Source organism: Prionailurus bengalensis, chromosome B3 (assembly GCF_016509475.1).
Source record: "Prionailurus bengalensis isolate Pbe53 chromosome B3, Fcat_Pben_1.1_paternal_pri, whole genome shotgun sequence".
Classification (NCBI taxonomy): Eukaryota; Metazoa; Chordata; class Mammalia; order Carnivora; family Felidae; genus Prionailurus; species Prionailurus bengalensis.
In genome coordinates, this window is record NC_057355.1 from 7,004,091 (window position 1) to 7,016,601 (window position 12,511).

Consider the following 12,511-nt stretch of genomic DNA (forward strand, 5'->3'; position numbering starts at 1 on the left):
GCTACAGGGAGTGTGTGAGGGAGGCAGGGAGCTGCAGGCAGCGCCGGGGGCATGAAACGGCACCTCGGGTGGGGACAGAGGGACAGAAGTAAGTCTGCTTTGGGTTTAAAGATGACTCAAAGCTCTAAGTCTGTCGATCTGAGCTGCGCCCAGGATATCTGCCTCTTTCTCAGAGGAGGAGGTAGCCAACCCGGGGTCCGTGACCCAGGGGCCCCGGCTTTTTATTTAATTTCTGGAGAGCAGGTGAAAAGAGGGAGGAGCTTCTCTCCTCACGAACCTATGTGGGTAATGGGTTCTGAGTTCAGGGGAAGGGACTGGTTTGGAGATCTTGGAGCAGGCTGAGGGGACGGACGGAGGCAGGGGCAGGAGCCGGCTCTTGGGAGTGCGTCTCCCCATCTCTGCCCCCAGCGACGTCTCACCGGTAGCCATAAATTGGTCCTGGTGGGAGCGTTATAAACCTGGGAGATTGGCAGGCGCTATGCGTCAGGGCTCCTGCTTCCTCTTCAGGAGCCAGTTGCTAAACAGCAGCCAGCACACCAGCAGACAGAGCGAATTCTAAGACCCCCTCCTCCTCCTTCTCCTGGGGGTGGGGAGGGCTGCTGCTCAGGCCTGGGGGCCAAGTGCAGGGCCAGGAACCCCTCAGGCCGAATGGAGCCTCCTTTACTGGGTGCTACCGATAGTCTGGCTGACCCAGGATGGGGGGGACCGGGACCTGAGGGCAAGGAGGCTTAGGCTGAGGGGTGGGCCCTTGGCAGGACTGAAAGACAGACACGCGGGAGAAGGCAGAAAGAGAGGACACGCAGAGGCCAGCAGCCTGAGAAGAGGTCAAGCAGCAGGAGGGCTGGGGGGAAGGTCACCGGTCCCCTGCAGCCAATTGCTTCTCCATGGAGCGAGGCCAAGGTCTGGAAAGAAGGTGCCCGCAAAGAGGTAGCTCGGCGTCCGGGGGAGACCAGAGACCTCATTCCAGGGCTGGAAGGGCTGAGGGCCGAGCTGAGCAGGCAAACCCGGAGGCCACAGCTGCTCTGGGAGGGTGCGGGGCATGCAGGATGGTGGCTCTGGGGAGACACTGACCAAACTGCAGGGAGCCGGGAAGGAGCAGCAGGGCCAGGAGCCGAGCCATGAAACACCCACGGGACAGAACCGGGAGAAGAGACGGAGCCTGGCTTGGCTTAGCTGGGCGACCCGGCACCGTCTCTGTGCCCCGCCAGAGTGCAGAGCCCCGTGGAGACCCTGCCTCCAGTCTGGCAGAGCACCTCCTTTCCTGGTCTGGCATCTAAGAGCTGTTGTCCGTGAGGACGCGCCAGATGCTTGTCCTCTGCGCAAATATTTTGGCATCCTGGGGAGAGAAGCCTTGACTCTCCCCTCCCTCCCAGCCCCCCGGCCGAGACCCCATGCACCAGTTTCCTGGGGCGGAGGTGGAGAGTGGGAGGCGGCAGGGAAAGAAGAGGTCCGGGCCTTTTCTTCCAGAAGCCTTAAGTTCCTCCACCGGCCTGTAACCTTAGCGGTGCCTCCGAGGAACATGCAATCCGAAACTCCTCCCCACCCTGCTTAGGACCAAAGGGAGATTGCCCAGGGGTTTCATCTGCTTTCTGGAAGTTTCTGGGACATTTAGCTTGAGGGGTCATAGAAAATGGTTTTGAACCCCGGCACGCTTCTGGTTCTGTGGGGGTTACTGCAACTAGTAACTACAAGCCCCATCTCCCCCTTTCTGAGTGGGGATGGCCCTGAGATCCTGGAGGGCAGGGGGCAGACCAGGAGCACCAGAGGTGAGAGAGCCGAGGGCTCCAGCCGGCCCTAGGAAGTTCCGGGCACACAGCTCCCCTGGCAGAGCCCGGCCCTGGTGCAGGAGCAGGGGGTTGGCAAGGCCGAGGAGGGGGAAACTCAGCCCCTGCCCCTTGCAGTGAGGCTCTGTCGTCTCTGGCCAGCCTTTTGCCTTGCGGGAGTAGGGGGAAAGGAAGCATGGGCCGGAGTGGCACTGACTGACATGGCAGCTGTCATGGTGGTGGTGGCAAGGTGACGGGCAGCAGTCCCTACTCAAGCATGACTTGAGCCTGCTGGTGACACGGGAGCTCTCAGGCAGACAGAACACAGCTCTTGCCACAGAAGAGAGAGGCGGTGTGGCCAGTGTGGCATGGTGGCTCCCGAGGCCACAGAGGGGCCGCGGAGGTCCCACGGGCAATAGAGCGGGCAGACGCATGCTCATGACTGCTGGAAGATCTTTGGTATCATTTGGAGCGAGAACCAATTAATTACTCCCACCCACAGCTTCCTTCAAGACAAAGGCACGGGATCAGCTCTGTCCTCTTAGTCTGATGCATGCACCGACCTCGATGCGGTCTCAGCAGGTCTGGAAGCCCTGAAGAAGGTTAGTGTTTTAAAGGTCCCCCAGAGCCCCACCTTCCAAAGTGCAGGCTGGCCCGGCCTGCGTGTCTCTCCTGCGGTCAGATCAGCCAATGCCCCGGAGGAGGGATGCCACAAGGAACAGCAGGAAGAGTGGGAGTGAGTGAGGCAGACTTCTCAGTTGTGGCCCCTGAAATGGCTGTCTGGAGGGACCTTGGGGGCCCCCATCCAGGGCCCAGAGCCTGTGGTTAGAAGGGAAGGGTGAAGGAGAAGGAGGGGGTGCAGCAGTTAGTAACATTAGCTGAAGCCGAGACGGCCGTACCAATCTCACACAGGTCCCCTCGGTAGCTGGGAAGGCATAAGCATGTGAAAGAGTCGATGGCGTCCACGCAGGTGGCTCCATTCAGACAAGGGCTTGAGAGGCACTCATCAATGTCTGCAAGAAACCAAGGGCCACCATTAGGACTCCTGCCAGCAACTCCAGCTTTGAAAGCATTGTAGGTTCTTTACGGGTGGCCAGCCCTGCTGCTCTCCAGAGCCCTGGGAGGGGTGGCTGGATTTCCTAAGAACTGTTGCTGCTGCTGCTGCTGCTGCTGCTGCCGCCATATTGGAGTGCTGAGCCAAAGATCCAACAAGGGTTTCCCTGGATGTGTGTGATTCTCGACGGGCAAGCTGGGAGCACCGCAGCCAGGTTTCCCAGTGGTGAAGAGATCTGGTGCTTCTGAAGGCAAACACCCATTGCACGGCTCCTCCAAGATGCCTTCTCCGGTGACTATATCAAGAGGCCTTGGGGTCTGAACCGGCTCTGAACATGGTGCTGAGCGAGGACCCTGGAGGTCAAGTTCTTGAAGTCTGGTTAGAACTCTTTTCTTTTCCTGTCTTCTCTGTAGTTGTGAACCAAGGCAAGAGGGCAAGGCCATGCATGGAATATGAGGACAAAAAGCCAGAAGTGGTCTGCAGGGTACTGAGCCAGGAGAGAACGGCACCATGGGATATTCTCATGAGACTCCTTCAGTTTTGGGGGGTTGCAGATACCATCGTTGTCTTCAGTGAATCAGATTCTAGAGTATCTAACAAAGACGAAGCCAGCATCATTCTCTTCACGGGAGGAAGAGAAACCAGCCCAACATTTTCCCATGTTCCTTCCAGCTTAGGGCCTTAGAACGTGGACACCTCCAGTGAGTCACAGTTTCTAGAGGGGCTCCATTCTGGCCAGTGGGAAACCAATGTTTGAAACTGGGGAGCCACTGGGGCACCTGCGTGGCTCAGTGGGTTGACCATCTGACTCTTGATTTCAGCTTGGGTCATGATCCTGGGATCGTGGGATTGAGCCCCGCATTGGGATCCATGCTGAACATGGAACCTGCTTTAGATTCTCTCTCTCTCTCTCTCTCTCTCTCTCTCTCTCTCTCCCCCCCCCCCCCTCTGCCCCTCTCCCCTGCAATCTCTAATTCAAATAAATAAATAAATAAATAAATAAATAAATAAATAAATAAATAAAGTTGGTGAGCCACTTAGTAAGTGGCCACCTATCACCCTGAGGTACGGCAGGCTTATTCCTCCCAGGCACACTCTTCCTCCCTTCTGTTCTTCGGGCCCAAGATGTTCTTTCTGATCCAACCTCTTTGTGGGACTTGAGCTGTTAAGTCATTGGTCTTCGCCTCAAATTTTCATCCAGTAGCCAAGGTGAGAACTGGATCTCCTAATCCAGTTTTTCTGTGTGTTTCTGAGAAGCCAGAGACCTGGGGACCTTTTACTCTCTTCGTATTTATATCATAAAAGCCGCTGCTGGTTTTTTTCTGGGGTACTTCCCCTGGGAACTTGCTAAAAGGTCTTATGAAGCTCTTCTTCCCAGGGGGTCAATAAGATGCTTCAATGAATGGGTGCCACTGGCTCATGGGGCATCACGATATATGGCAAAGCCTCAGTGTGTGCAGCTGTGTCTGCACCACCTTCAGGACCCGACATATCCACGGGTGGCGTCCACGTGAGCAGCGTCTTGCACATGTTCCAGGATTAGTTCTCGCCTCTCATAGCAGCAGCCTAGACCTTAGAGTCAGTCCCCTCCTAAGAAGTCAAGAACACTTTCTTGTGGATCCTTTTTGCTAGCTGGTGCACAGTAGACGTCTTCAGGATCAGAGTTGGGTTTGTGCAGTGGGTGGCCGGGTCCCACGCACTCAAGTCCTCAGGAGTCTCTCTGTTCCCACGGAGTTCTTACCTTCATCGCGGGGAGTGCACACCACGGACTAGAAACCAACAGTTCCAAGGTTGGAACTGTTCCAAGCGAAACCAAAATGCATGGAGGAACTGACCGGAGTCCCAGCATGCACTTGGATTCCCAGCATGCACCAGGATTCCCAGCAGCAGCAGTAGCAGCAATAGGTCAGGCCGGTGGGCTGGGCGGAAGCTGGGGCTGCTCTCCTGCTCCAGGAGAGCCCCTGTTCTCTTTTGTCCACTAAGCGTCATTATGGGTCACAGGAAGCACCTGGGCGAGGGGGGATTAAGCAAATGTAGGCGCTAAAGCAGTTCTACAGAGCAGGGGACAGGAGTGGCCTGTGGGAGAAGAGCCAGACATCGGCCCTGGGGCCTCTGGCCAACCGTGGGGGAGGGGCAGGAAGTCAGGCCAAGTGGCTCCCTTCACATCATTGGCCCCCAGGTGGCCTGAGGCCCCGGGGGGTGGGGGTGGGGGGTCGGCAGTGTCCTTTTCCTCCTGGCTTTGGCACACAATCTGAGCAGGGTGAGAGACCGCAACTCGGGGAACCAGTTCCTGGGTTCAGAAGCTGTGTTGTGCAGGGCCCGGGGTTCACCAATGAGAAGACCAGAGAGCCCGTGGGTGCCAGCTGGGCAGTTGAGAGCGGGGGGGGCCTTCAGCCGGAGGAAGAGGGCTGAGCGTCCCCTGTGGGGCTTTCCCGGGAGCCCCGCAGGCCTGTCCTGCCCCATCTCCTCTCCCTCTGGCTGGAAGAGCCACCGCAGCCTGGCAGTGCCCACCTCTTTCTGTGAAGGGCAGTTGGGACATTGTCATCTTCTGGAACCGTAAGAGGAGTTGAGCTGGGCTGAGCACAGAATGGGGGACCCCAGACAGGGTGACAGAGGGCGGGGGACGGAAGGGCTTTGGGCAATGGGCAGACCGCATGAAGGAAGAGAGGAAAGAGAAGGAAGCGGTCTTTCACAATCTTCCCTGAGCCAGATGCTAAGTGTCCCCCACACGTGACCCTCCCAGGAGCCCTATGGGGCACAGGTGTCACATGTCGCAGTACAGGTAGGGGAACACGAGAAGTGGCCTGCCCACGTAGGTAAGCCAGGGGGACAGACTGGAAGAGGTGGAAGAATCTGACACTGAGGCTGGAAGTTGGGCCTCTGTCCCCTGGGGAGGGAGAGGGACACTGAAGTCTTGGATCTCAGCGCCTCGTTACCATTTCTGCTGCACCGGCCAAGGGCTCCCCTGTCATCTCTGAGCAGGAACCCTGGGGAGTGTCAGAACTGAGTCCTCTCCCTACTACTATCACCAAAAGGGATGATTTGTTCCGGAACCAGGCCCTCTAGAGATACCTCCAACTTAGGGGAGAAAATAACAGAGAATCCCCCGGTAAAGGCAAGGGGACTAAAGATATTTCCAAGTGATCACTTTGGCATCTGAATTGGAGACCTCAGGCCTCCATGCTGAACAGGTCTTGTCTGGTTTTTGCTCCTGTCAGAGCCTAAGACCCTCCAAGGGAGAGGGACTTTATTTGGCTCACAGAAAAGGCTGAGTGACAGCAGGTATTTTACTCAGGTGATACCCAACTGAAGGGGTTGCCAATCATAAAGACTGTGATATGAATGGTAACCCTCAAGTTGTTCAGTGTACAACCTGTGTAGCTATATGTGGTGATCCTGGACACAACTTTCCTGGACAAAGATGGGAGAAAATCCCCTCAAGAAGCACAGAGACCATTTCTTAACCCAGTGGATGTTCTGCACCCCGCAAAGACCTAGGATCAATCAGATGGACAGACCCGAGTAAATACATTTGCTTTCTGGTCTATCACAATTGATAGGAGGGTTGCAAGAACATATTTGTCAGTTCCAATTTGCTTTTAACATAAACATGATAGGGGATGCCTGGGTGGCTCAGTCAGTTAAGCATCGGATTCTTGGTTTCAGCTAAGGTCACGTTCTCATGGTCCGTGAGTTCGAGCCCCGCATTGGGGTCTGTGCTGACAGTGCAGGGCCTGCTTGGGATTCTCTCTCCCCCCTCTCTGCCCCTTCCATTTGCTCTCTCACACACAATAAATTTTAAAAACTTAAAAAAAAAACATAACGAGACGCTTGGGTGGCTCAGTCATTCTTGGTTTTGGGTCAGGTCATGATCTCACAGTTTGTGGGTTCAAGCCCCATGCTGGGCTCTGTACTGACAGTGTGAAGCTTGCTTGGGATTTTCTCTCTCTCTCCTCTCTCTGTCTCTCTCCTGCTCCTACTCTCTCTCTTTCTCAAAAATAAACAAACTTAAAAAATAAACATCACTAAAAAGTATGCTATAATTGTACAATCAAGTCTTATATTTCTAAAGGTTGATCCTGAATGTAACTTTAATATCCTGCTTCTTAAATTCAATTATAGTTGACCTTTGAACAACATGGGTTTGTGTGTAGGTCCACTTACATGCAGATTTTTTACAGTACAGTACTGTAAATGTATTTTCTCTTCCTTATAATTTTCCTTTTTTTAAATTAAGTTCTATGCCCCACGTGGGGCTTACACTCATGACCCCAAGCTCAGGAGTCACACACTCTACTGACTGAGGCAACTAGGTGCCCGCCCCCCCCCCCCCATGATGTTCTTTTCTCTAGCTTATTTTATTATAAGACTAGAATACATAGAAGCACCTGGGTGGCTCGGTCGATTGAGCGTCTGACTTCAGCTCAGGTTGTGATCTCACAGCCTGTGAGTTCCAGCCCCGCATTGGGCTCACTGCTGTCAGCACAAAGCCTGCTTCGGATCCTCTCTCCCTCTTTCTCTCTGCCCTTCCCTGCTCATGCTCTCTCTCTCTCAAAAATAAATAAAACATAAAAAAAAAAAAGAGTTCCATATAATACACAGAACATACAAAATAAGTATTAATCGATTGTTTATGTTATCACGAAGGCTTCTGGTCCACAGTAGGCTATTAGTAGTTGGGGGGGGGGGTCAGAATTTATACGCAGATTGTCGACCATATGGGGGCTGCACCCCCAACCCCCAGTGCTATTCAAGGGCCAACCTTAATTCCCTGTTAAAACCTGCCCGTAGACTTTTTAGTTACGTCAAGTCATGAAGGTGTGATTCGTGTTTTCACTTGTAACCTTGTATTTTCACTTGCTTTGAAAGCATTTTCCCCACCCAGGGCTAAGATTTCGCTGAACTTCAAACATTTCTGCTCTAGGGGAAGAGACCGTGTCAGATCATAGATCGGAGTCTCAAGCCTACAAAACGGAGAATGGTGGTTAAGACCGAAAAGAGGCTGATTAAATTTTAAGTTCCCGCCCTTCCAACCCCAGAGTTTAGAGAAATCCACCTGGCACCGGGGATGGCCGGGAAATTGGACGTGAGGTAGCATGTTCCCACCTTGGGTGTACACGTAGTTACACCCTGTAGTTAACACGTCTTTAAAAAGGATTTTTAAAAAATACCAATGCCAGAGACCCTCTTCAGACCAATGATCGCATCAGAGTAGCTCCAGGTGGGGCCCAGGTGCAGTGACTTTAAAAAAGCATCCAGGGGCGCCTGGGTGGCGCAGTCGGTTAAGCGTCCGACTTCAGCCAGGTCACGATCTCGCGGTCCGGGAGTTCGAGCCCCGCGTCAGGCTCTGGGCTGATGGCTCAGAGCCTGGAGCCTGTTTCCGATTCTGTGTCTCCCTCTCTCTCTGCCCCATCCCCGTTCATGCTCTGTCTCTCTCTGTCCCCCCCCCCCCAAAAAAAAGCATCCAGGTGATTCCAAGGAGCAACAGGGTTTAAAACCTCAGAGCCAGAAAGCTCAGCAAATGTCAGCAACATAGGTGGGGCGGATGCTGCTGCCTTTTTTTTTTTTTTTTTTTTTTGAAGTTTATTTACTTATTTTGAGAGAAAGAGGGAGTGTGATCAGGGGAAGAGGCAGAGAGAGAGGGAGAGAGAAAAATCCCAAGCAGGCTCTGCATTCAGCGCACAGCTTGACACAGGGTTCGATCTCACAAACTATGAGATCGTGACCTGAACCGAAGTCAAGAGTCGGACGCTTAACCGACTGAGTCACCCAGGTGGCCCTGCTGCTGCTTTTTAAGTGGATGGGAGTGGCATAGCCCTGCTTCTAATCGCTAAAGAATCTGAATAGTCATCAAGAGTACAGATGAATAATTTGTCAAGAACTTGTCTACGGCATGTTGACAAAACAAGCTGATGGCAACTGTCAAATACTTTCTTTTAAGGACGAAACACAGCCTCCAACCTCACTTATTAGGTGAAAGATGACCCTGAGTATTCAAACACTGCCACAGGAATAATGCTATAGCTTGCTCCCTCTGGCGCCTGGAGAACACTGACCTATAGTCTTTCAACAGCCTGTGTTTCCCAGTCCCAGCACAGGACAACAGTGGGTCACCTGTGGAGATTAGCATGCTCCTCCGGCCTTTCGGAAGCATCCTCGACACCTGCTCTTTGGGATGATAAAGCTTTCCCTAACCAGCAGAGTAAGAGATGGGGAAGCAGAAGTAATTTTTAAAAAAATTTTTTTTAAACGTTTATTTATTTTTGAGACAGACAGAGACAGAGCATGAATGGGGGAGGGTCAGAGAGAGAGGGAGACACAGAATCTGAAACAGGCTCCAGGCTCTGAGCAGTCAACACAGAGCCCGACGCGGGGCTCGAACTCACAGACCGCGAGATCGTGACCTGAGCCGAAGTCGGACCCTTAACCGACTGAGCCACCCAGGCGCCCCAGAAGTAATTTTTATTAATACTTTTTTGGGCCAGATGCTGTACTCAGGTATTCCTTATTCCTCAGTTTCTCAGCACTGACCGCACAGTGGAGTCACCTGGGTGGTCTTAACCCCCGCCCATGCCAGATCTCACCGTTCCTGAGTTCAAGCCCTGCGTCGGGCTCTGCACTGACAGGGAGAAGCCTACTTGGGATTCTCTCTCCTTCTTTCTCTGCCCCTCCCCCCACCTAAATAAACATTAAAAACAATAAATAAAAGAAAACAACCCAGTGCCAAGGTCACAGGACCATTTCAATCAGAATCTGTGGGCGTGGGACCCCAGGCCTCAGAATTTTCTAAAGCTGAGAACCACTACCTTTGATTGACCCTATTACAAACGAGGTACTAAGGGCTCGGCTGTGGGTTTCTCACTGGCCAAGCCCCACTTCTAAAACCTCTCTCCATTCTGGTCGCCCTGAAGTTCATCTTCCGGCTCTTTAAAGACCGGCAACTGATTATTATGTTCAAGAGGGAGCTTCCTACTTGGCTGAGCGTGTTAAACAAGTGAATGAAGACCCCTGTTCTGCATCTGACTCACTCAAAGGGGTGAGGGAAATTACTTGACCGCTCTGTGCTTCCGTTTCGAAGGGGGATAACTGCCAAGCTACCCACAGAGCTGTCTGGGAGGAAGTCGTGGGGAAGAAAGCCCTTTGGAAGTACAGCCGGTCAGAGAAGGGCTGTCCTTCCAGCAGATCAATTAGGGCCGATTGCCACCTACTTCTCATTTCATGAGCCCTGCTGTGACTTCTGATCCCAGTGTCCCGTTTTTGCTTAGGGAAGGAGTTGCTGAGGATGGAGGGAGGTGTCAGAAGACACGAAAAGAGGGCGAGGGCGTTCTGGTCCTGGCGACTGTCCAGGAAGTCCTGCTGGGCTCCGAGTCTGCTCCTCTCCGACTCAGGCTGAGTTCCCTTAACACCTCACTCGAGACAGGTGGCCCTGCTGTCCTCCCCCCCCTCCCCCCCCGCACACCCAGAGGGAGGAAGTGCTTGCACACCAGACATGATGTCCACCAGGGTTGCCACTCACAGGACAGACAGAGCCATTCCCACTGCTGACTGAGGAGTCAGAGCCCCACTAGCTGGAAAGCACACACACAGGGCCTCCCCAGGGTTCCTGCAGGGGCAGCCTCTCTCAGGACAGAGGCAGTGCCCTGCCCTCCCATCGAGGTGGGTGACGAGGGACGTGACTCTAGCCCCTGAGGTGACTGTGGCCCTGTGACATACTGCCTCCTAGGTGGCAGGGCCAGGACCGTCCTAGGAGAGTCCACCCCTCTGGCCACAGAGGCCCCCAGTGCTCTTAGTCACGGCCTTGACACTTGGCTAGAGGCTGACCCAAGTGGAGAAAAGAGTGAATTCATAGTCAACCTAGTGCCTGTTTATACAGAATATTTCCTGTGTATGCTGTGTATATACAGCATATCTGTATTACATGAGCATATATTAGGAGGTATTTACATATATGTCAATATATACAAACACAAAAATCTTTCCTTGTGCACGATGTAATGGCTACTGGAGGATAGGTGCCCAGCCCTATTTGTCTAGTAGTATTTGCTTCCCCCCCAGGACTCATGGCTCTGATTTTGCACATGTCCTAGGAAAGACCCTGGGACAGAGGCTGGGGTGAGGGCGTGGGGGCAGTGCGGAGACCCAGCCCAAGAGAATGAGCTTGGAGGTAACTGGGCATCTCTTCCCTTCCAGGTGGCGATCTGACAAAATGAAGTGTTCGCATGGCCACAGACCTCCAAGTGTTCAGGGAACACGGGTAGATTCTCATCATCTCGTTCGGGGTGCCACCTCCAGTCAGAGGACTCCCCAGGCTCCTCACCTGTCCCACAAGCTGCTTCACCCATGGCTAAGGACAGAGGGCGCCAGGGTGGTGGGTGCCCAGGGGCAGGGGACTGCCAGGTCACGGCCGACTTGCCACCGTGAACCCTGGAGCTGGGGGTGACAAGTAAGTACTGCCTGCCGTTTCCCTCAGGGCAAGAAGGGGACCCGAACCCCACCCAGGGCCAGGCATGGAGGGGTCTGCAGCGCTTTCCCAGAGAGGATGGCTCGGCCCGATGCAAGACAGCCCTCTCGGAGGCATGACCTGCTCTTTCCCGTCTACATCCTTGCTCCACACTTCTCAGAAGTGATGTTTTCCCTTCAAAATTCAAGCATATGTTGTGTTTGACTCATAAAACAATCTTTGGCTTGGGGCGCCTGGGTGGCTCAGTCAGTGAAACATCCGACTTTGGCTCAGGTCATGATCTCACGGTCCATGAGTTCGAGCCTCGTGTCGGGCTCTGAGCTGGGAGCCTGGAGCCTGCTTTGGATTCTGTGTCTCCCTCTCTCTCTGCCTCTCCCCCGCTCATGTCCTGTCTGTCTGTCTCTCAAAATAAACATTAAAAAAATTTAAAAACAATCTTTGGCTTAACAAAAAGATGAACTACCTTTTAGTTTAACTACTTGAACTTTATCTCCTAAACTCCACGTAGAGTAGAATGTTTACCCTGTGGCTTCTACACTGACGCGTCACTGCATACCTCTCCTCTCCGGTCTGAGAAGCCCGAGCCTCCGCTGGCCTCGGTTGCCTCCTCTGACCTGTGGCCCCTTCTAGGGACAAAGGAGTCACCCTCCTGCCCCTGCCTGCACCCCCACGGCCGATGAGGGTCTTACCTATGTTGCAGTTCTTGCCGGTGGGGCCAGGGGGGTACAGGCATGTGATGTGTCCCTCTGTCTCCTGGCAGATTGCACTGCCACAGGGCTCCTTGGCACAGGACCTGGCAGGGGCTGCGGCTCTCAGGGAGACGCTGAGCGTCAAGAACACAGTGGCCTGGGGTAGTGACCTCAAGGTTGGGGCACAAGAACCCCTGAAGCCCACAAGGCTGCTTTGGGTCAGCATGTTTTTGGAGTCTCTGTCCTTCTTGGGCACCTAGCCCTAGCATCCTGGGGGAGGGGGTGGGGCTCTTTGACCGGGAAAGGTCTCTCGGCCCAGAGGGAGGGGCAAGGGATCCCAAGGCAAAAAGCAGGGGAAAATCATCGGCTTCCAGTGCCTGGTGCCTGGGCTGCATCGAGGTGAGACCATCACCATTGTATAGAGAAGTCACCTGTACTGGGGTGGGGACTAAATGACACTTTAGGACAGCCAAGATGACACTTCATACTTTCCTAAATTGTGCAGGTCTTATCCCTACACGAAATACATATCTGGGCATAGATG

General features: G+C 53.6%; 1 protein-coding gene across 4 annotated transcripts in view; it reads right to left on the bottom strand.

Annotated features, from left to right (window-relative positions):
• The window catches only part of ACAN (aggrecan), a 68,808-nt gene that overhangs the window by 4,722 nt on the left and 51,575 nt on the right, over positions 1–12,511 (bottom strand). For 2 of the 4 annotated variants that reach the window (XM_043554705.1, XM_043554704.1), the window contains one exon: positions 2,663–2,776. The exons of 1 other annotated variant lie outside the window; for it this stretch is intronic. In XM_043554705.1, coding sequence (XP_043410640.1) covers positions 2,663–2,776 — 114 coding nt within the window. Of the gene's footprint in view, positions 1–2,662; positions 2,777–11,967; positions 12,082–12,511 lie in introns of all 4 variants that reach the window. One more of the 4 variants, XM_043554707.1, reaches the window with a different exon arrangement.